At 47.5% G+C, this 24,274-nt stretch overlaps 1 protein-coding gene across 3 annotated transcripts; it reads left to right on the top strand.

Moving 5' to 3' along the window:
- The first annotated feature begins 9,550 nt into the window (after positions 1-9,550).
- Pebp1 (phosphatidylethanolamine binding protein 1) lies at positions 9,551-14,373 on the top strand. 3 transcript variants are annotated; one of them, XM_057766177.1, is made up of 5 exons: positions 9,551-9,740; positions 11,046-11,155; positions 11,453-11,553; positions 13,108-13,173; positions 13,551-14,373. In XM_057766177.1, exons 1-5 carry the CDS (start codon positions 9,606-9,608, stop codon positions 13,766-13,768), a joined length of 630 nt encoding a protein of 209 aa, XP_057622160.1. In that variant the 5' UTR covers positions 9,551-9,605; the 3' UTR covers positions 13,769-14,373. The 3 variants fall into 3 exon arrangements, with proteins under 3 accessions (XP_057622160.1, XP_057622159.1, XP_057622161.1); XM_057766176.1 differs by having other exon boundaries at positions 11,046-11,159; positions 11,457-11,553; XM_057766178.1 differs by lacking the exon at positions 13,108-13,173 and having other exon boundaries at positions 11,046-11,159; positions 11,457-11,553.
- The last annotated feature ends 9,901 nt before the right edge of the window (positions 14,374-24,274 follow it).

Raw genomic sequence — 24,274 nt, 5'->3', positions numbered from 1 at the left:
CGATCCCAAATAAAAAGGAAAAAAATTTTAAAAAATCTAAATACACAAATAAATAAATTAATTAAAGTCTACTTTTCTCCTGATGAATTCAGCTTGAAAAGTAATTATGTGTAAGAAAATGATAATTGGAATATTGGTTTAAATAGATAGATTATTGAAATTAATCGTACCTGTTTCTCTTTGGCCTTTGACATATAGCTACTAGAATTTTAAATTATCTCAATAAGCGCGGTGCCAGAGACAGAATCTAGGCCATCACCGATGCAGGGTGAGTCCTACACCATTGAGCTACCCCAGTACTTGACTGGAGATTCTAAAGTCTGAGTTTCTTTTCTCTCTCTCTCTCTCTCTCTCTCTCTCTCTCTCTCTCTCTCTCTCTCTTTCTCTCTCTCTCCTCCTCCCCTCCCCTTCTGTATTTTTTCCTTTTATTTGGGGCAAAGTTTGCCTACACAGCTCTGGCTGTCCTGGAACTCACCAGGCTGGCCTTGAACTGAACTCACTGAGATCCGCCTGCCTCTGCCTCCCAAGTGCTGGGATTAAAGGTGTGCGCCACCACCGCCCACCTCTGTGAGGTATCTTGTTTTTGAAGGCAGCAAAAGAAAAGGATAAACGATTTAAGTGGTTTGAGAGACTGCACTTCATCTGCCATTAACACTGACATTAGACCCAAAATTTTACACAAAACGATGCCTTGTTCTCCGAGACCTCCTGACTGCATCGTGGCTTGCCTAATTGACTCTGAAGAGCAGGAAAGCGTTTACTTTTAATCTGCCTGTGTCTGCATGGGGGCGGGGGGGGGGTGGTGAAGCCCTCGGGAGCTGGGTTATCAGCGGCTATTAGCTACCTGATGTGGGTGCTGGGCCCTCTAAAAAAGCGATGTCGCAATGTCACCTCCCACAGCCTGCCAAAGACAACTAAGTGGAAATCTTTCATCTCTCCGTCACGACCCTCCTCCCACCGTGAAACACGGAAATGAACCCCACCCCCACACCCCACCCTCACACCCCACCCTCACCCCCCCCACACACACACCCCTACACCCCCACCCCCGCGCGCCGCAGTCACCAATTACTTGCGTCTAAATCGGTGGGTCTCAACCTGTGGGGGCAACTGACCCTTTCATGGGTCTCACAGTAGATAACCTGCATACCAGATCTTTACCTTATGATCCACAACAGCAGCAAAATTACAGTTATGAAGTAGCAATGAAAATAACGTTATGCTTGGGGGTCACCAAAGCATGGGACACGGTATTAAAGGGTCACAGTACTTGGGAGCCTGAGAACCACCGGCCTCTGCCGCAACTCCTAAACGTGACCGCAGACCAGGCTAACAAGAGCAGACTATCCCTGCACAATCCCACATGTTCTCTGAGGACTTTGTCACTGCTCTGAGGAACCGACTGGGCTCTCCCGTGTGTTTCCAGATGTCTCTGTTTACTCAACTTTGAACTTCTGGACCGATTTTAATTACAGTTCAAACCGGTCTGGGAGGTCATAGCAAATCCAAAGGTGACTGTGTTTTGATAAATCCAGGTGTTTAATTTCCGGAGAGAACACAGAATGTTCTAGCAAGCTCGTAAGGTTTTGATATGTACAGATAGAGTTTGTTTTAATTAAGTGACCAATATTGTATGCAATTTTTATTAACCATGCATCTGGACATGGTGTTCGCCGACATGGTGTAAATTTTTGCCACTTCAGTTGAGTTGGACGTCTGCAACAGTGCGGGCCTTGTTCATGCTCCACGAAGCTGTCAGAACCGGCAAATAGCCAGGCATGGTCAGTGTTACAGTGGTCTGGCCTGGTGCTGGAGGCTGAGGCAGGGGGATTGTGAGTTCTAGGTTAGCCTGGGATAGACAGCAAGACTATACTTAAAAAAAAAAAAAGTTTCCAAAAGAGGGACCAGCAAGATGGCTCAGTGGGTAAAGACTGCTGCAAAGCCTGACAACCTGTGTTTGATTCCCCGGACCCACAGGGCAAAAGAACAGAATCAACTCCTGCGGGTTGTCCCCTGACCACTCCCCACCTACTCCCATACACATAAATAAACAAATGTATCTAAAAAAAAAAAAACAAAAAAAACAAAGAAGCCAGGAATGGTGGCACATATCTTTAATTCATGTACTTGAGAGATGAGGTAGATGGAGCTCTGTGAGTTCAAGGCCAGCATGGTCTATAAAGTGAGTTACTAGCTGGCCAAGGCTACATAGTGAGACCTTGTTCACATCAATGTGGGGGTGGTGCTGGGAACTTTGAGTCTTTTTTTTTTTTTTTTTTTTAGATTTATTTATTACTTATATGGTGTTCTGCCTGCATGTGCCTGCACACCAGAAGAGGACACCAGATCTCATTACAAATGGTTATAAGTCACCGTGTGGTTGCTGGGAATTGAACTCATGACCTCTGGAAGAACAGCCAATGTTCTTAACCACTGAGCCATCTCTCTAGCCCTGGGAACTTTGAGTCTTGAGACAACACAGATTTGCCTCTCTCCGTGTCTGTGGCTCAGCAGTTTGGCCACGACAGCACTGGGTCCTCTGCTGACCCAGGGTCTCCCAAGAGAGTGGGAAACGTTCCTAATTTATGGGCCGAGACCCTTTGGGGTCTGACCTTTTCACAGGAGTCTCTTGAGACCATTGGAAAACACAGACATTTAGATTAATTATGAAGTAGCAATAAAAATAATTTTATGGTTAGGGGTCACCACAATATGATGTATTAAAGGGTCACAGTATTAGGAAGGCTGAGAACCACTGCTCTAAGGAGCCCACTGAGGCTGGGGACTGAGCTCAGTACAGAGCTGAGCTGTCTGGTATCTGAACAGGAGAAGGATCAAGAGGGCTGCCTAGGCTACTGTGGTAGTTTGAATATAATTGGCTCCCATATGATCAAAGGGAGTAGCATTATTAGGCGTGGTTTCGTTGGAGTAGTTATGGCCTTGTTGGAGGAAGTGTGTCTGTAGTGATATTTCCTTTGTGTTTTAATAAATAAAATCTTGCCTGAAGTTCAGAGAGTAAAACCCCCGCACTGATCAGCCTTACAGACCAAGCAGTGGTGACACACACCTTTAATCCTAGTAGCCACCCTAGTTTGCCATAGAAACCAGGTGGTAGTGGTGCACGTCTTTAATCCCAGCACTAGGGAGAAATATAAAACAGGAGGAGACAGCTCTCACACACAGTCTCATTCTGAGATTCCTGGAGGCAGGATAGCCATTTTGGACTAAGGTAGAGGTAAGAGCCAGTGGCTGGCTGTTTTGCCTTTTTGACCTTCAGGTTGAACCCCAATTTCTGTCTCTGGGTTTTTATTAATCATTGATACATTTGGCATTCAACGTGGGGCTCGAACCCTCAACCCTGAGATTAAGAGTGTCATGCACTACCAACTGAGCTAGGGATTGAATTTCTTTCAGTTTTCTGCAGTGAGCCATGAGCATGCCTAACAGCAACCTTTGAAGTCTCCGTAAGGAGGATGAGGCCCCACAATGATGGTTCCACCTGGAGTATGATAACAACACTAAGCTGTAAAATACCACTTAAGAATCGGCTTTGAACTACAAATGTGGCACCATGGTGATAGTGGACTGAGCCTCTGAGCTGTAAGTCTCCCCAGTTACATGTTTTTCCATTATGAGAGTTAACATGCCAGGCAGTGGTGGCACATACCTTTAATTCCAGCACTCAGGAGGCAGAGGCAGGTGGATCTCTGTGAGTTCGAGGTCAGCCTGGTCTACAAGAGCTAGTTCCAGGATAGGCTCCAAAGCTACAGAGAAACCCTGTCTTGAAAAAAACCAAAATAATTTTGAGGTGACTAACTGAGATGATCCAGCCTAGCAGACTACTCACTCTAGCCAGGATTTGAAACAAGCCCTGCACTTTCCCAGTGTATATAGACTGGACAAAAAAAATCAATATAGCTACCTCTATTTTCTTTTCTTTTTTTAATATTTATTTATTTATTTATTTATTTATTTATTTATTATGTATACAATATTCTGTGTGTGTATGTCTGCAGGCCAGAAGGGGGCGCCAGACATCATTACAGATGGTTGTGAGCCACCATGTGGTTGCCGGGAATTGAACTCAGGACCTTTGGAAGAGCAGGCAATGCTCTTAACCTCTGAGCCATCTCTCCAGCACCTCTATTTTCTTTTCAAAACAAGAACTTTGAATCTAATTTCCTTTGTTTAGCTTTTTTTCCTGACCATTACCAATAATAACTTGTAACTAACCCCCTAAACAATTTCAAATATCCATAATTCATTGAATGAGCAAAAACCACCCACCCCACCTCTTGGGAATGTGGGCATCATTGTCTTAAATTTACTTCCTGCTGTCTGGGGGTGACAGTATCTTTATTGGATCCTGAAACGATATGATAGGATAAAGGGGTAGATTATTGAATCTACTCTGAAAGGAAAAAAGGGAGGATATATTTATATGATAAGATAAAATAGTAGATTATGGAATCTACTTTTTAAAATCAACTATTTTTAAATGTTTTACATTGGATTGGGCTTTTGTATATTGGATACAAATTTGAGATTAATTTTGTAGAACATACTGAACATATATTTCTACTCTTTTTTTTAAAAAAATTATTTATTATGTGTACAATATTCTGTCTGTATGTATGCCTGAAGGCCAGAAGAGGGTGCCAGACCTCTTTACAGATGGTTGTGAGCCACCATGTGGTTGCTGGGAATTGAACTCAGAACCTTTGGAAGAGCAGGCAATGCTCTTAACCACTGAGACATCTCTCCAGCCCCCATTTCTACTCTTTTTCAAGGTATTGTACCTATACAACTCATTTAACAAAGTAATGCAAATTTCTAGTCCTTGAAAATTATTATTACAAACTGATTAGGATAATAAGGAAATACAGGAAATTAGTCATCTATTATAGTCAAACTTGTAGTCACATTAGGTATGTTTTCAAAGTCAAAGAAATATATTTTAGAAAGACAGGTAATCTTCAAACACTTCAGAGATCTACAGAATGTGGCATTTTAAATGTTTTAATAACCTAGGTTCTTTTGTTATGACAATGAGACATGTCTGTTCCTGGCAGCACCAATCTACTTCAGAGAAGATGATGGGCATCAAAGAAACTCCACATAGAGTTTACTTTCTTTGTGGCAAAAGTAAGCCATTGGACAAGAAAATGCTCTTGCCTCATCTGCTGACAGTCTGTTGTCCTAATTGAACAAGCAGGACACAAAAGAAAGTGCCTGCCAAACATTGTCAAGACAAGGAGAGACAGCCCTTCAGAATGTGTCACTGTGGGGTGGACTTTGAAGTCTCATATATGCTCAAGCCATGCCCAGTGTTTCAGACTACTTCCTGTTACCTGCAGGTAAAGGTGTAGGATTCCCAGTTCCTTCTTCAGCATCATGTCTGCCTGCATGACACCATGTGGCAGCATGATGTAATGGACTGAGCCTCTGAGCTGTAAGTCTCCCCAGTTACGTGTTTTTCCTTTAGGAGAGTTAACATGTCGGGCAGTGGTGATGCACACCTTTAATCCCAGCACTCAGGAGGCAGAGTCAGGTGGATCTCTGTGAGTTTGAGGCCAGCTTGGTATATAAGAGCTAGTTCCAAAATAGGCTACAAAGCTACAGAGAAACCCTGTCTCGAAAACCCCCCCAACCCCAAAAAACCAAAACCAAAGAGAAAGAGAGAGAGAGTGAGAGAGAGAGAGAGAGAGAGAGAGAGAGAGAGAGATGCCATGACGGGCAGTGGTGATGCACACAGCACTCAGGAGGCAGAGGCAAGTGGATCTCTGTGAGTTTGAGGCCAGCCTGGTCTACAGAGTGAGTTCCAGGACAGCCAGGACTCTTTCACAGAGAAACCCTGTTTTGAAAAAAACAAAACAAAAACTAACAAACAAAAAAAGAATCAAAGGAAAAAAGAAACCCTGATTATGACAGTTATGTAGCAAGTTTAAGGCCAGCCTGGCTACATGAGATCCTGTCTCAAAGAGAAACAAATGTATTTCCTGACTCTTTTTAAGAATTTGTTTTGGGGCTGGAGAGATGGCTCAGCGGTTAAGAAGACAGGCTGTTATTCCCAGAGGTCCTGAGTTCAATTCCCAAAAACCACATGGTGGCTCACAACCATCTGTAATGAGATCTGGTGTCCCCTTCTGATATGCAGGCATACATGCAGACAGAACACTGTATACATTATTATTTATTAATAAATCTTTAAAAGGGCTGGAGAGATGGCTCAGTGGTTAAGAGCATTGCCTCCTCTTCCAAAGGTCCTGAGTTCAATTCCCGGCAACCACATGGTGACTTGCAACCATCTGGAATGAGGTCTGGTGCCCTCTTCTGGCCTGCAGACATACACACAGACAGAATATTGTATACATAATAAATAAATAAATATTTAAAAAATGAAGAAAAAAATAAATCTTAAAAAATTAAAAAAGAATTTGTTTAAAAATTTTATTTATTAATTATGTATTCAGTGTTCTGTCTCCCTGTATGCTACAGGCCAGAAGAGGGCACCAGGTCTCATTACAGATGGTTGTGAATCACCAGGTATTTGCTGGGAACTGAACTCAGGACCTCTGGAAGATCAGTGAGTACTTTTAGCCTCTGAGCCGTATCTCCAGCCCCCTTGAGGAATTTTCTTTTTTAAGGTGCTAGTGAGAGTGTGAGGTGTGTTTCAGCAGTTTTGAGATTATTAAGGACACACACACAAAGTAATCACAAGAAACAGGAATCTAGGAGACCAGACATTCTCCAAACCACACCTCAGCTGGGTCCTTGGTCAGCAGTTGGCTCCTTTGTGCCCCTGAGGTCACTTCCTCAAGCCCTCTGTGCCTCACAGTGGCAGCTTCTGACTGCAGACCACAGCCGCAGGACACAGAGCTTTGATTTCCTCTAAGCCCTTTGCTCACAGAAGCAGTTCTCTGGAAGGAAGCCGCTCTGCTGCCAACCACATCAGCCAATCAAAACAATCCCAAGGTCCTACACATTTTAGGGGCCCAAAGGATGGCTTAGCAGTTAAGTCAGGGCAGTAGCTGTACTTATAGAGGGTCGGTTCCTAGCACCCATTTCGGAGGCTGACAACTGCCTGTAACTCAAGTTCCAGGGAATCTGAAGACTGATTTTGGCTTCCTTGGGCAACACATATGCACTCGTATGTTGTCTTAAGAGGTCCTATTGCTGTGGAGAGACACCACGACCACAGCAACTCTTTTTTTTTTTTAAAGATTTATTTATTTATATGGTATCCTGCCGGTAGGCCAGAAGAATGACTAGATCTCATTATAGATGGTTGTGAGCCACCATGTGGTTGCTGGGAATTGAACTCAGGACCTCTGGAAGAGCAGTCAGTGCTCTTAACCGCTGAGTCATCTCTCCAGCCCCCCACAGCAACTCTTATAAGGAAAACATTTAATAGAGATGGCTTGCTTACAGTTTCAGAGGTTCAGTCCATTATCATCAAGACAGGGAACATGGCCGTATGCAGGCAGATGTGGTGCTGGCTACATCTTGATCAGAAGACAACAGGAAGTCAACTGAGACACTGGGTGGTCTCTTGAGCATAGGAAACCTCAAAGCCCACCCTAACAGTGACACACTTCCTCCGACAAGACCAGACCCACTCCAACAAAGCCACACAATAGTGCCCCTCCCTATGAGATTATGGGGGCCAATTACATTCAAACCACCACAAGTGTTCAGAGAGGACTCAAGAGGATGTGGTGAGTAGTGTTGACTGTCAAGGGGATGGGGTTTAGAACGATGCTGGAGTCAAACAAACCTCTGGGTATTACTGTGAAGCTGCTTCCAGACTGGGTAAGCCGAGGTGGGAAGACCTGCCCACACTAACTATGGGTGCACTGTCTGTCCCATGGATTGTCATCCTGGACGGCATAAAAAGGAGAAAGCGAGTTGAATGCCAGCATTTCCCACTCTCTGCTTCTCAACTGCAGGTGCAATGTGACTGGATATCTCTTGTCACTACACCTTCCCGTCAAGACGGCCTGTACTTAGGGATGCGGCAATTTGCCATAGCAGTGTGAGAGAAAGCTAAGAGAAAAAGCATGAGATACACACACACACACACATACACACACACATGCATATATATGCATTCTTAAGTGAGTAGTATATGTTGCATGAATTTGCATTAGAAAATTTTAATTTATTTTTTAATCTTTCTTATGTAGGAGCCTTGTGAGCCCACAGATTCTCCCACCCTTTCCAGGAGGCAATGTTAATAGGATCTTATATCAGAGGTTCTCTTGTGGGTCACCATAGCTTCTCTGTTCAAAATATCAAGGGTGTGTGTGTGTGTGTGTCTTAGTGGTAAAGGTGCTTGCTGCCAGTCAATCCTGATGAACAAAGCTCCATCCCTGACACCACATGGTGGAACATGAGAAAACTACGGACTTCCACAGTTTTCCTCTGACCCCTATACTTGGGCTTGGGGCAAGAATTTTCAATACCCACTCCCCGCCCCCGCATTCACACATAATAATAAATAAGTAGGAGGAAAAAAAAAGTGGTCATGTCCTCCATGGAGGATAGAGCGCCCCCTACAGTCTATTAGATACACAATATAAAAATTCCCCGGGGAAGGTGGGTTGCAATCAAATCCTCCTCACATCTGCATTCTTCTAGAGGCCCATGCATTTTCTGACAGCTTCCGTGCTTTGGAGGCTGCCCTCACTGCAAAGCCGACGATGACTGGTCCAGTTTGCTTACTCTTCTCAGTCTGGTCTTCTCGATCCCGCTTTCCATTTCTCTCTTTCAAGGCCCATGGGATGACAGGGAATAGCCACATTCTGAGGCTCTCTCTCTGATTAGCAACCTGAATTCCATTTTGTCTGTGAAGCCACACTGTCCCTAGGAGGACTTGTTCCGGTCTGAGAAAAGCAGCCGCCATTTTTCAGGAGCTCAGTTGTTGCTACTTGGCAAGGGGCTTGCAGACTGTTGATAGTTTCTCATAGGGGCGAGGGTTGTCTTTTAAGCCTCTCAACCAAGATCCAGCCACTTCTTCCAGTCATTTATATGCAATTCTGGACTTACTTGCGGGCACTCAGGCTGGAAGGTTTATTGAAGGGAGGTTCCAATGTGGACATTTATGGGGGGATGGGGAGGTCATCATCTGTGCTGCGTGCAGAACTTTGAGTCTGGCTGCTTTGGGGGTCATCCACATTCTGCAGATAAGTCCAACACATTCATTGATTTCCCTAGGGCTGAACTTTGGTGGCATTTAAAAAGCTTTTAAAACAACAGCAAAAGATAATGCAGGGAAGAAATCGCGCTCGTTTTAAGAAATTCAAGAAAAAAAGCAAGACCTTATCACTGGAAATTGCGAAATGGGGCTAAAAGCCTTCAAGTGAAAGGAGAAGCCGCAAAAACTATTTAAACCGCAGTGTTGAACGCACAGCCCGGCAGGCTCCGGAGGGGGAGGGTTCGCAAATACCTGGGTCCTTGGACCGCCCAGTTTCGGATCAGCCAATCAGAGGGCGAGAGTCGCGGCCTGGCTTACGATTGGTCGAGTGGCGGAGACTAATTGCGCAAGCGCTCTGCGTTCGCGGCACTCGGGACTTAGCGCGTGAGTCTTCGTCCTCGTTGTCGCCATGCCCGCCGACATCAGCCAGTGGTCCGGGCCGCTGAGCCTGCAGGAGGTGGACGAGCGCCCTCAGCACGCGCTGCGGGTCGCCTACGCCGGGGTGGAGGTGGACGAGCTGGGCAAAGTGCTGACGCCCACCCAGGTACGCGCAGGCCTGGGGAGGGGGAGTCCCGGGAGCAGCTGGACGGAGCAGGCCTCGCACCCGGGTCCTCCGGGCTCAACCTCTGTAGCCCCAACTATGCGACAGGAGTCCCACCCGATAGCTGGAGGCACCTTATGTAACCTTTGTTAACGATCCAGAACTTGGAGCCACCCCACCCCAGCGAGCGGCCTGCACTGTGCAGGGCTCCAGGGCCAGCGCCTTCCCATTGCCTGTTTTGCTGTTGGGGGTGGAGGTGGGATGCTGAAGCCCAGCAGCGGCTCCAAGCTCAGAGAAAGTAGGTTTAACCCTTCCCTTTGTGTATTTAGAGCCCAGGGTTCGGGATGGTGACTTGGAAGTTTCATTGGGAGGCCTGGCCGGTCTCCATTGTCCCAAACTTTGTACGTGTCCTTGGGAGCTGTCATTTTCTGAGCTCTTGAACTTGTTCAGTGAAGGCAGATTACACATCAGCTGGCTACTGTATTCAAAGACATGGTGTCTCAGGACCCCAATAATGTGGAGGAGGACCTAGTGCCACGGTTAATAACGTGGGGATAGTGTTGCTAAGGCTGGTGTGTTCATGCGTGTGTGCGTGCGTGCATGTGCGAGAGAGAGGGAGGGAGGGAGGGAGGGAGGGAGGGAGGGAGGGAGGGAGGGAGGATCTCACTGGCTGGCCTGGAATGGAACTCACTACTTGACCAAGCTGTCCTCGAACTCAAAGGAGATCCGCCTGATTCTGCCTCCCAAGTGCTGGGCATTAAAGGCATGTGCCACATCAGTCCCCCCCCCCCCCCGGCTTTTTAAGATTTGTTTTATTTTTATTTATGTATATGTGAGTGAGAGGCCGGAAGAGGCATCAGGTCCCCTGAAGTTGGAGTTGCAGGCAGTTAAGGACCATCCTCCGCCACCCCCCACGGGTGCTGGGAGTGTGGTCCTTTGCAAGTTCTAAATGACTGAACTGTCTCTTCCAGCCCCAAGGTCCAGGCTTTTAATCGAGGTCATACTCAGGAACTTCCATTAATCTGTTGTTGCACCCCCATCCCCACGTGGGTGCTGGGAATGTCTGTCCTTTGCAAGAGTTCTTGATGGTTGAGCTGTCTCTGCAGCCCCAAGATTCGGGCTTTTAGTAGAGGCTATCCTTGGGAACTTCCAATAGATTAAAATACATCTATTTTAATATGTATCCTTAGTAAAAGAAGACAGTAAAAAACTAGTCCTCATGGTTTACCTTTTAGGGGTATAAGGCTGTAAATACTGAGCTTGAGAGCATTTTTGAATTTTTAACCTCAAACTGATTCCTTCGTACAGGTTCAGAATAGGCCCAGCAGCATTTCGTGGGATGGCCTTGACCCAGGGAAACTCTACACCCTGGTCCTCACCGACCCGGATGCTCCCAGCAGGAAGGACCCCAAATTCAGGCAAGTTGAGGAAAAGATGGTGAGAGGCAGGCATCTGGGTGTGACGTGTTTGGCAGAAGTCCCTTGTTAGACAGGAACACATAGACCGGCTGGGATTACAGCATGGTTTGTAGTGCTGGTTAGGAAGCCCAACTGAGCCAGATCGCCAGCTTCATAGATGGGCTTCTCTTGGTGTCCAGCTCTCTCGCTCGTGTATGCTTTCCGACTGTATCACCTGCCTTCGCGGCTCAGCGTGGAGCAGGTGCTTGGTGCACACCTGTCACCTGGCGCTCAGAGTCCCTTGTTCTCTCTCTCCAGGGAGTGGCACCATTTTCTGGTGGTCAACATGAAGGGCAATGACATCAGCAGCGGCAAGGTCCTCTCTGATTACGTGGGCTCTGGGCCTCCCAGTGGCACAGGTCAGTCAAGGCTGCTTCAGGGGATGGGGGGACTCTGTCGGGCGGCCGCTGGCCCAGTTTATTTCCAAGCCTCTCCCTGAGGGAGACACAAGTCTGCTTGCTTTCCCCTTTGGGCCAGTCCTTTTCAGTGCTGTCTCCAGTCTGTGGCTTGTGGGGTTCTGACTGGGTGTGCCCTCTGTGGAGCCTAGACTCTAGAGAGCTGCATCAGAATGTGATTTTTGGTGGTCCTGAGAAACCAAAGGCAGGGCCCTCAGACACTTTAGGCAAGCTCTCTGTCATTGGGCTGGCAACCGCCTCCAGCAGGCAGGGGCACCGAGAGCAGGCAGTGCTGTGGAAGCTCGGAGTGGGGTTCGGGGGGCCAGATGTGGGGCAAACAAAGTTGAGCCCCTCTGGTCTCTGTCTAAGCTCTGCTTTGTCTGATCTTGGGAGTTTCTGATTCTCTAAACAGGAAGTGATCACTGTTTTCAAATAAATGCCCAAAGACTTCTTTATAACTCTCCCTTTCTTCTTCCCCAAATGTGGTTGGGTACCTTGAAAAGGCTTGGAAGACTGTAGCGAGCCACATTGATGACACCCATGCATGCACATGCATGCACACTGTAGTGACCCACATTGGACACATACTTGTGTGTTTACACAGATAGCGTGAGTCAGTGAGATTCATCTCTGATATTGAAGTTCCCTAACTCGCACAAACACCCCTGGAACTGGTGGGAGACATGGTTACTGCCTGTCGCCTGTTACACGGTGTTCCCATTCGCTGGAACGAGGCCACGGTGATGATGGCTGATGCGTGGCAGAATGTGAACGTTTGTGCATTGTTCTGCCCTCAGAACTGACTGGAATAATGAGTACCCAGTAAGGACAAGGACCACTGCTCATGGCTCACAGTGTGGCCGCTGGCCCAGCAGCCTCTAGGTGGCTTAAAGGCCTCCCGCATGTTCCTAACAGGAGAGTAAAGAAGCGGATTTCCTGGGGACTCTTAAGGTTCTCCAGGGCACCAACAAAAGCAGGTGATTTAATTATAGACGGGAGACGCTGGGAGTAAAGCGAGTCTCTCGGGTAAGAGCTGTGCTCTGTTTTGAAGACTAGAAACCCCAGCAGCTCTGGGAGAGGGGGGAGGTTTGAAGTTTAGCTTGCAGAATAAACTGATGGATTGTGAAATTTCGGGCAGTGGAATTGAGGCACACACATCTGGACACTCCAGGAAGATGGGTGCTCTTCCTGTCACCCCAGTGTTCTTAGCGGTGGCCTTGTTCCTGCGGCTCCCAGGATTTTCTGCCATCTGCCTCCATGAGTTGTTTTGGTCACCACACTTCTCATGGGCAGAGCATGCAGGACAAGTGGCCTTGATGTGAGAGTCACTCTGTTTCTGGTTTCCAGTTCATTTCCTTTCAGTAATTAGTATTCCCTGTGCCCGCGTGCCTCGTGGCTCAGCCTTCCTCTTGCTGGGCACTTGGGCTGAGGCCAGGATGTGGGTGCTGTGAGCAGAGCCTCTGCGTGCCTTCTGGCTGTTCTTGGCTGGGCTCCATCACTCTTGGGTCGACGTCCCAGGTCTACGAGTTCCCTGGAGTTCTCCAAAGTGGACGTTCTACACTGATCAGCTCGTGCGAAGCTCTTGTGAGTCTGTGTAGTCCTTGCAGACCCTGGCAGGTCATTGATGCTTTTGCGACAGGTGGCATACTGTGGCTTCTTTGTCCAGTACTCTGGATGATGGCCACTTCTGTTGTTATCATCCTCATACACATAAATAGTTTTTCAAAAAGTGATTAAAACCATAGGATTTAGACATAGTTTCCTGCAGCCCATGCCAGCCTTGAACTTTCGGAGTACTTGGGGATGGTCCTGAACACAAATCCTGATCAAGTGGCCACTGTTCTACTCTGTTTATGTTGTACTCTGTAGAGAACCAAGCCGGGGATGTGTGTATGTTAGGCAAGAGCATTCCCAACTGCCGTGCATCCCCACCCCAAACTTACTGCTTGCCTCTCCTGCAGGCCTCCACCGCTACGTCTGGCTGGTGTACGAACAGGACAAGCCACTGAACTGTGACGAACCCATCCTCAGCAACAGGTCAGGAGATCATCGCGGCAAGTTCAAGGTGGCGGCCTTCCGCAAGAAGTATCACCTGGGAGCCCCCGTGGCAGGCACATGTTACCAGGCGGAGTGGGACGACTACGTGCCCAAGCTGTATGAGCAGCTCTCTGGGAAATAGAGGTGCCGTGGAGGCCAGCGGTCCTGGGGACCCCCACAGTATTGTCGAGTTGTACAAAGCATGCTGTTTCTCCTTCTTCCTTCCTACCCCTCGCAGGGAGTCCCGAGCTGTGCTAGGATAGAGGTGTAGGGTGATTTTCTGCTGCCTATCCTTAGGATTCTAATAATCGTATCCGGGTTTATGTTTGCTCGAATTTAGTCTCCATCTAGGGGGTGTTTGGTGTTCTGATGGAGTCCTTGTATTGTTAATTTAAGATTTGCAACTCTGAAAAGTAAAGACACTCTGCCCCATGTGAGGGTGAGGGCTAGTGTTGTCTGTACGTGGTTTGACAAGGACTCGCCCAGAACCAGGCATGGTGGCATCTTCTGAGATGTGTTTTTAAAGTTCTGTCCCCAACTGGGACAACACAAGGCTTCCATTTCAGCTGGGGCAGGCGGCTGCACAGGTGTTGGTGTCCTGTAGCTCTAAAGAACAGGGCTACTGTGCTGAGGCGAGGCCCCAGAGAGAGGGCTAAGTCTTGCTTCTCAGCATGAGTAAAAGTTCCTGGAGTTGCTTGGTGTGTTAATCTTGTCTGTACATCATCAAATAAAAATAAAGGCATTGAATTTAGACATCTGGGTATTTTCTTGACTGTGTCTGGGTTTCGTGCATGGGCGGAGGAGCCCTCTGAGGCAAGCAGCGGTGCCATCTGGCCACAGGGAGTTTCTGCCATCTCCTCCCTTATAATGGGCAGTGGGAGCAATGCTTATGGAGGAGGGAGAGTCAGGAGTGGTGGCGCACATTTTTTTTTTAACCTCTCTAGTTTTTATTTATTTATTAAAGATTTCTGCCTCCTCCCCGCCACCACCTGCCATTTCCCTCCCCCTTCCCCAATCAACTCCCCCTCCCTCAGCAGCCTGAAGAGCAGTCAGGGTTCCCTGCCTTGTGGGAAGTCCAAGGATCTCCCACCTCCTTCCAGGTCTAGTAAGGTGAGCATCCAAACAGCCTAGGCTCCCACAAAGCCAGTACGTGCAGTAGGATCAAAACCCAGTGCCATTGTTCTTGACTTCTCAGCAGTCCTTATTGTTCGCTATGTTCAGCGAGTCCGGTTTTATCCCATGCTTTTTTCAGACCCGGTCCAGCTGGCCTTGGTGAGTTCCCGATAGATCATCCCCATTGTCTCAGTATGTGGGTGCACCCCTCGCGGTCCTGAGTTCCTTGCTCGTGCTCTCTCTCCTTCTGCTCCTGATTTGGGCCTTGGGATTTCAGTCTGGTGCTCCAATGTGGGTCTCTGTCTCTGTCTCCTTTCATCGCCTGATGAAGGTTAATATCCAGGAGGATAACTATATGTTTTTCTTTGGGTTCACCTTATTTAGCTTCTCTGGGATCACAAATTATAGGCTCAATGTCCTTTATTTATGGCTAGAATCCAAATATGAGTGAGTACATCCCATGTTCCTCTTTTTGGGTCTGGCTTAACTCAGGATAGTGTTTTCAATTTCCGTCCATTTGCATGCAAAATTCAAGAAGTCATTGTTTTTTACTGCTGAGTAGTACTCTAATATGTATATATTCCATACTTTCTTCATCCATTCTTCCATTGAAGGGCATCTAGGTTGTTTCCAGGTTCTGGCTATTACAAACAATGCTGCTATGAACATAGTTGAGCATATACTTTTGTTGTATGATAGGGCATCTCTTGGGTATATTCCCAAGAGTGGTATTGCTGGGTCCTGGGGTAGGTTGATCCTGAATTTCCTGAGAAACCGTCACACTGATTTCCAAAGTGGTTGCACAAGTTTGCATTCCCACCAGCAATGGATGAGTGTACCCCTTACTCCACATCCTCTCCAGCAAAGGCTATCGTTGGTGTTTTTGATTTTAGCCATTCTGACAGGTATCTCAAAGTTGTTTTGATTTTCATTTCCCTGATCGCTAAGGGGGTTGAGCATGACCTTAAGTGTCTTTTGGCCATTTGAACTTCTTCTGTTGAGAATTTTCTGTTCAGTTCAGTGGGTGGCGCACATCTTTTGTCCCAGCACTTGGGAGGCAGAGGTAGGGAGAGCTCTGAGTTCTAGGCCGGCCTGGTCTCCATAACGAGATCTTGTCTTAACAACAAAAAAAAAAACCAAACTCCCAGGCTTCAGGCTGGCCTGGGAATGGTGGATCAGACCTGTATCCCCAGTATTTGGGAGGCTGAGGCAGGAGGACTGTGTGAGTTTGGAGACAGCTTGGGCCACAGCAGGTAAAAGCTGACCTCAGGATCCAGAGGCAGAAGGAGAAAACTGACCGCAGCCAGTTGCAATCTGACTTTAATACATGCGCCTTGGCACCGCGGACACCCAAACACAAACATGTATAATTTTAAAACATACTGAAAGACATCAGCTGGCTTGCTTCACGCCTAGAAGCACCTTTGCTTTGGACCAGTTCTTCAAGGTCGAATACCCTTACTGCTTTTGTACCCTTGTGGCAGACTTGATCAGCAAGAGGTTTGTTTTGGCTTTTACTTGGGTCTGTCACAGCAGGAGAAGCATAACCAGGTGGCTTGGGCTGAGGTGGTGGCACTGTCTGGTAAAGGGGTTCACATTCTAGCAGAGCCAAGAGCATGAGGTGGGGAACCAGCTGGGCTGGAACTCTCATTTCCTCCAGCCAGAAACCAACTCTGAAAAGTTCACAGCCTTCCAGAACAGCGCTCCTATCTGGGCAAAGAATCGTGGGAGAGCCTGGTCAAATTCAGAACGGCCCATTGCTTCCTTAGGTGCCAGGGATGTGCCCTAGGGCCCCTCTGCACTGCCCACATTTCCCACGAGCCTTCCCCTTCGCCATGGTAAAAGGCTGTCAGTGTTGTGGAAACTCACCCCTCCCCCATGGGTCATCCACAGAGGGGTCAGGGCCAGGCGGAGGAGACTCCCAGCTCCTGCCCAGTGACAGAGGTTCCTGTCACTGTGAATTGGGCTCATGGGGAAGGGTCTGAAGTTAGACCCTTGCTATTCTTGTATGGTGAGAAAGCCTTACAGCATACCTCAGGTGGGCCTTGAACTCACAATCCTGCCTTTGTCTGGAATTACAGGCCTAGCCCACCTCCTAGTTCTTCCTTTGACAAATGTTGACAACATGGCCGGATGGCTTCTGGGTAGTATAAGATAGGTAGATTTTTAAAAATTTATTTATTTATTTATTATGTATACAATATTCTGTCTATGTGTCTGCCTGCAGGCCAGAAGAGGGCACCAGACCCCATTATGGATGGTTGTAAGCTGGGAATTGAACTCAGGATGTAAGCCACCATGTGGATGCTGGGAATTAAACTCAGGACCTTTGAAAGAGCAGGCAATGCTCTTAACCTCTGAGCCATCTCTCCAGCCCCCAAGATAGATAGATTTTTGTGGAAAATGTATTTTTAAAGTTGATAAAAGTTATAAAAATGAATGATGGGGGGTTTGAGAGATGGCTCAGAGGTTAAGAGCACCAACTGCTTCTCTAGAGGTCCTGAGTTCAATTCCCAGTAACCTCATGGTAGCTCACAACCATCTGTAATGAGATCTGGTTTCTTCTTCTGGCCTGCAGCACACATATAGACAGAATGCTGTATACATAATTAATAAATCTTAAAAAAATGAATGATAGGGTTGGGGCGAAGCTCAGTGGTAGAGTAGAGATGCACTTTGAATGTACATGTGTACACCCCCTGGTTTGATCCTAGCACTGAAAAACACACTACACAAACAAGTGTACTCCCAACAGAGTGTGGAAGGTGCCTTCCATCTCAGTAGGGTGTCTCGATGGTAGTCCCTGGTGTAGGCTCTCTTCCAGAAGAAACAAAACATACCTTATCTTTCTATCCTTAAAAGTCTTGGCATGAGCCGGGCGGTGGTGGCGCACGCCTTTAATCCCAGCACTTGGGAGGCAGAGGCAGGCGGATCTCTGTGAGTTCAAGACCAGCCTGGTCTACAAGAGCTAGTTCCAGGACAGGCTCCAAAACCACAGAGAAACCCTGTCTCGAAAAACCAAAAAAAAAAAAAAAAAAAAAAAAAGTCTTGGCATGTATACTGGTAAACACTGTTAGGTACTTATGTAACAAAATTGTTTTGTTGTTTTGTTTTTGAGACAGGCTTTCTCTAACAGCCCTGGTTGTCCCGAAACTTACTCTGTAGACCATGATGGCCTTGATCTCACAGAGATCTGCCTGCCTGTGCTTCCTGAGTGCTGGGATTGAAGGCGTGTGCCACCAGACCCTGCTCAAAAGTTTTTTAAAGAATATTTTCAGTCTTTGTGTGTATGTGCGTGTGTGTGTGTGTGTGTGTGTGTATGCAGATGCCTGTGGAGTCCAGAAGAGGGCGTCAGGTCCTAGATCTGGAGTTGCAGGTGGTTGTGCCCCACCTAATCTTGGTGTTGGGAACTGGACTCAGGTCCTCTGCAAGAGCAGGGTGCACTCCTAACCAGTGAGCCTTCTCTCCAGCCTTTTCTTTAAAATAATAAATTATTTTATTCATCCGTTTGTCCATCTATCATCTACTGGGTAGATGCACACACGCGTGTGCTACAGCACGTGAAGATCAGAGTACAATTTGTGGGAGGTGATTCTTCCTACTCTGTGGGTCCTGGGATCAAACTCTGACTCTAAGGTTTGGTGGCAAGTACCTTTATCCGCTAAGCCATCTCACCAACCCCAGACACATATTCTTCCAAACACACTAGTTTATGCAGTGGTTCTCCAGGTGTGTAGCTCACATTGTGACCAGTTACTTCATATTACAGATGTTCATACCACTGTATGATTTTGTTTGTGTGGTTTCATTTATTTCCCTTCATTTGCTGTTGTAAATAAATAGCGCTTTGGCAAACGCCCTTCATACGTGTAGGAAGTGCTTTGGCAAGTTAGGGGGGAATTCCTAATATTGCAACAATTGTTTCCACAGGCCTGCATCTTTTCAGTTCTGATAGATGCAGAATGCCCTCCAGGAAGACAGTAGTGGTGTGTGAGTTCCTTCTCCACAAATGGGGACAGTTTTACTGAACTTCAAACATTTTGACTTGGTATTTATGTATATTTAAAATCATGTACTAGTTTTTCCTCTTACATGATTTTTCATGTGATTTTCTTTTTTTTTTAATAAAAAATTGTATTTACTTAGAAGCATTCAGAATGTCAACAAAACAGCTGCAATTTTTTTTGCAATTACAGAGTGGTATTCAGTTAACAGAACAACAATTATCTTCGTATAAGCTGCATCAGAGACAACTGAAGATGAAAAAAAAAAAAACCAAAAACAAAACAAAACAAAACAAAACCAAAAAAACTACCGTCCCCATATATTTTCATGTGATTTTCTATCACCAATTGCAAGATGCTTTGTTCTTTAAAGAGTGGTAATCAGGGTGAGGTGGTCCTCTGCTCCCTTGTCTAAACGTGTGGACATAGGCCAGCAATATGGCTTAGTAGGTAAAGTCACCGCCACTAAATCTGACTTGGAGGGCACCCACACTGTGGGAGGAAAGAACTGACTCTCCATGGTTGTCCTCCGATCCCCATGTGTGACCTGTGGCACACGTGGGCATGCAACATACACAAAATAAGAAATGCAACAAATGGGGGCTGGAGAGACGGCTCAGCAGTCAAGAGCACTGGCTGCTCTTCCAGAGGTCCTGGGTTTAGTTCCCAACAACCACAGGGCAGCTCACAATCCCATGCCTTCTTCTGGTCTGCAGGCATACATGCAGGCAAGCACCTGTACACATAAAAAAAAAAATCTTTAAAAAAATGTAATAAATGATTAAACTGGACCTGATGGACATGCACGAACAAAGTCCAGAGGTTCAGGGCAGTTCCCTGATTACAGCCATCCCAAAGAGTGTAATATAAGGGCTTGGAGGGACACAGGAGTACTAGTGACAGCAATTTGGGGTGCAGTCCACCATGGCGGGGGGCATGGCAGCAGGAGCTTGAAGCAGTTGTTTCGTGACATCTGCCGGCAGGAAGCTGAGAGAGATGAACCCTGGTGCTGGGCTCACTTCCTCCTTTCTGCTCACTTCAGGACCCCAGTCTGTGGCAGGGTGACACCCACAATTGGTGTGGATCTTCTCACCTTAGTTAATCTAGATGATCTCTCACAGGCGTGCCCAGAGGCTGGTCCCTTCTATGGATGATTCCAGGTCCTGTGGCAGTATCAGCCACCATAATAGGTGCCTCAGCGTGCGGCCAGGCTCGCAGTCCAGGATTATTTGAAATTTTATCCAGTTATTGTGTGTGTCTGTGTGAGTTTGTACATGAATGCATAACGTGTGGGTGTGGTCGGTGGACGACTTGGCGGAGTTGAGTTGGTTCTCTCCTACCTGTTCAGGTATTGAACTCATCACCAGGTTTGCAGAGCAAGCTCTTTGTTGCTGAGCCAACGGTCTTGCTTGCCCACAGCCGGCCCGCCCACAGCCGGCTGGCCCACAACCCAGTAGTATTTCTAAGGGTGCAATCTGGGACATGCCTATCACTCTGACCTTATGTAGAAGGGAACATATGACGTGTCAATCAACCTGTCTGGAATTTCTTGATTCACCTCTAGTAAACAGAGGTCATCTATCAAAAACCGGGCTAATATCTCGTCAGTGTTTATGCCCAGCTGCATGTGGTTGAAGCCCGTCTTGATACTGGTGCAAAGACAGGCAGCCTCGCTGTTGATTGGAAATTCCTGCGTGACTTACAGATAGAGCCCACAGGGTCTGGGAGCCTTTTGTAAATGGATTCCCGCAAGCCTCTTATTTATTTATTTATTTATTTATTTATTTATTTATTTATTTATTTATTTATTTATTATGTATGCAGTATTCTGTCTGCCTGCAGGCCAGAAGAGGGCACCAGACTTCATTACAGATGGTTGTGAGCCACCATGTGGTTGCTGGGAATTGAACTCAGGACCTTTGGAAGAGCAGGCAATGCTCTTAACCACTGAGCCATCTCTCCAGGCCCCCCCCCCCCCCCCCCCCCGCAAGCCTCTTGACTCCTGCTCTCACTCACTCAGCTCCTACCTTGAGAGAGTGTCTCTTAGTCCCTTGAACTTGGCAGGCACTTCCAGATCTGGCCCTTCACACACTCATTTTTCTGTTCTCTCTGCTGACACTAATGACCCTTACAGTAACTGAGTGGGTTAGGTATTCCCATGGCGCTGTGGCTGTGCTTCCATTTTTCCATTGCCAGTTAAAGATGTGTGCACTTATAGCCAGCCTGCCTTCCTTCCTTCCTTCCTTCCTTCCTTCCTTCCTTCCTTCCTTCCTTCCTTTCTCTTTCTTTCTTTCTTCTTTCTTTCTTTCTTTCTTTCTTTCTTTCTTTCTTCCTTTCTTCCTTTCTTCCTTTCTTTCCTTCTTTCTGTTTTCTCTTTCCTTCCTTTCTCATTTCTTCCTTTCTTCTTCCTTTTTCTTTCTTTCCTTCCTCTTGTCTTTCCTTCCTTCTTTTTTCTTCCCTCCCCCTCCCTTCCTCCCTCCCTTCCTTTCTAAGGCAGGGTGTTACATCTCTCAATATGGCCTCAGACTCAAACTTCCTATCCTCCAGCTCCTCTGCTGCTGGGATTGCAGCTGAACGCACAGCACGGGTTCATGGAGTGCTGGGAGTGAAATCCAGGGTCTGTGCGTGGTCAGCAGGTGCCCTGTCAGCTGGCTGACATCTTTAGCCTCTGTATGCAGAGTTTTTTTTTTTAATTGGTTTTTAAAAAGGTTATTTAAAAATATGTCCAGGGGCTGGAGAGATGGCTCAGTGGTTAAGAGTGTCGCTTGCTCTTCCAAAGGTCCTGAGTTCAATTCCCAGCAACCACGTGGTGGTTCACAACCTCCTGTAATGAGATCTGGTGCCCTCTTCTGGCCTGTAGGCATGCATGCAGGCAGACCACTGTATACTTAAAAAAATAAATCTTTAAAAAAAAAAAAATGTCCAGGTATAGGTGTGTTTCTGTGTGCTGGTATATGCATGTAAGTGCAGTGCCTATGGAGAGAGGGTATTGGGTTCTCTGGAGCTGTGTGTGTGTTATATGTATGTATGTATTTAAATTTCATGTTTAGGAGGTAGTACCCTTCAGAAAGTCAAGGACTGCAAATGTGCCCTGTGGATGCGTGGCTCAGTGGTAGAGTGCTTACAGAAGGTATGCAAGGCCCTCGGTTTTTCCCCCAGCATGAGAGGAAAACAAAACAAAACAAAACAAAACAAAATGCCTCCCGAACAACACTAAGAAACCGAAATGCCCAGCAGCAGAGGATAGTTCATGTGTCCTGAACTCTCCTGGATGACTGAGAAGGGGTTCTTAGGTCTAGGGGCCTCGTTTATTTATTTATTTCTCTCTTTTGAGATGGAGTCTAAGAGCATAGCCCAGGTTGGCTCTGGCCAGATTGGCTTCTGATAGCCCAGGCTGGCTTCGGTCTGATCTGCTCCTGCCTCTTTTCTACATGGACTTCTGTGTCCATAGGATTCATTACCAGTCACGTATCCTCAGCACTAATCTGAGTGTCACCTGTGGGGCACATTGACACATCTCAGGCATCTGGGATAGGCACTCGGTAAACAGCCACAATAATCACAGGACAAGGCTTTTACCAGGTATGCCTTAGCTATATGCATGACAACTCGTTTTTAAAAAATTGCTTTGAAAAAAAAAATAAAATAAAATAAAAAAATTGCTTTGGGTGTGCACATGTGTATGCACGTGCCATGATGCACATGTAGAGGTCAGAGGGCAGCCTGCAGAAGTGGGGCTGTCTTTCATCATGTGGGCTCCAGGGTTTGAAACCCTGTTATCAGGTTTGGCAGCAAGCACCCACCTTTTACCCACTCAGCCATCTTGCCAGCCCATAAACCTGTTACACAATCCTTTTAAAATCCAGGGGAGTTTACTACACGCTGGAAAGGAGGACACTGGCTCTTTGCCCCATCCTTATGTTTCTTTTATACCTGGATTGTTGATTTTGGTTTTTCTGAGGCAGGATTTCTTGTGTAACCTGTTAAGCCTTGGCTATCCTGGAACTCAGAGATCTGCCCACCCTGCCTCCTGAATGCTGGAATTAAAAACGTGCACCACCCTGCCAGGCTCCTCCAACATCAGTGTGCTGACCATAAACACTATGGTCAATTTGGTGGCTGTTACCATGGCTTCACGGAGGAGATAATTAGTGACTATTTGTAATTTTACACCTGTCACAGTGAGACCCACAGGTTACATATGTTCTTCATTACTCACTCTTTTAGGATCCAAGAATGCTCCTCAGGTCCTCATTCAAAAGAGCAGTGTGGGCTGAGGCTGGGGCAGGGGCTGGGGCTGGGGCAGAGGCTAGGGCAGGGGCAGGAGCTGGGGCTGAGACAGGGGCTGGGACAGGGACTGGGACAGGAGCAGGGACAGGGGCTGGGGCTGGGGCTGGGGCAGGGGCTGAGGCAGGGGCAGGAGCAGGGACAGGAGCTGGGGCAGGGGCTGGGGCAGGGGCTGGGGCAGAAGCGGGGACGGGCTGGGGCAGGAGCTGGGGCAGGAGCTGTGGCAGGTGCTGGGGCAGGGGCTGGGGCAGGAGCTGGGGCAGGTGCTGGGGCAGGGGCTGGGGCAGGAGCTGGGGCAGGTGCTGGAACTGGGGCAGGTGCTGGAACTGGGGCAGGTGCTGGAGCTGGGGCAGGAGCTGGGACAGGGGCTGGGACAGGGGCTGGGGCTGGGCTGGAGCAGGAGCTGGGGCAGGGGCTGGGGCAGGGGCTGGGACAGGGGCTGGGGCTGGAACAGGGGCTGGGACAGGGGCTGGGGCTGGAACAGGGGCTGGGACAGGAGGTGGGACAGGGGCTGGGGCTGGAACAGGGGCTGGGACAGGGGCTGGGGCAGGCTCAGTGCTCTAATGCTGACCTAGCACACAGGAGGTTGAACTTAGTCCCCAGCCCTGAAGAACTGAAAACCGCATGTGACCTCAGCTTGGCTAAGCAGCCCAACTTTCAGCTCATTAGGAAAATACAAAACAGGGCTGGGTGTGACGATACAGGCCTGTAATCTCAGCACTCTGGGGAGGTGGTGGGGCAGAGGCAGAAGGATCTCTGTGAGTTTGAGGCCAGTCCAATCTACACGGTGAGTTCCAGAAAGACACCAAAGTGGGAAAACCAAAAACAAACAACAAAAAACAGAGACAATAATAACAAGAAAGCAAAATCCCATTTCAAGATGCAAGGCTTGTAGGGCTAAGGCGATGGGGGGAGACATCCTGGAAGTTCCGTCTTTAATACACAGTTACTCTAGTCAAAGGAGACCGGAAGGGGTGGAGTCTGCACTACATACAGTAGGACAGTGTCCAGGGGGAGTGCTCCCATGCCTCCTCCACTGCTTGCTCTTCTTTGTGGGGTCCAGTCCTCTTGCCTGTGATCCCGTGTGGCTTGTACTCCTATGGCTAGGGACCCAGTGAGCATGTCAAACACCATACCTCCATCTCGGTCCAGAAGAAACTGAAATTTCGGCTTCCCCACAGCCCTAGAGTCATCCCCAGAGGCACCTAGAATGGAAATCCTGCTACAAGAACACAGCCAGGCAA

This window comes from Chionomys nivalis, chromosome 3 (genome assembly GCF_950005125.1).
Source record: "Chionomys nivalis chromosome 3, mChiNiv1.1, whole genome shotgun sequence".
NCBI lineage: Eukaryota > Metazoa > Chordata > Mammalia > Rodentia > Cricetidae > Chionomys > Chionomys nivalis.
This window is presented reverse-complemented; position numbering and strand designations above follow the sequence as displayed.

Excerpts from the sequence above, each read along its gene's own strand:
- Pebp1 (XM_057766177.1), top strand. The coding sequence starts at position 9,606 with ATGCCCGCCGACATCAGCCAGTGGTCCGGGCCGCTGAGCCTGCAGGAG. Across the intron at positions 11,156-11,452 it reads AGGAAGGACCCCAAATTCAG|GGAGTGGCACCATTTTCTGG; the intron begins GCAAGTTGAGGA and ends CTCTCTCTCCAG. Across the intron at positions 13,174-13,550 it reads TCAGCTCGTGCGAAGCTCTT|GCCTCCACCGCTACGTCTGG; the intron begins GTGAGTCTGTGT and ends CCTCTCCTGCAG.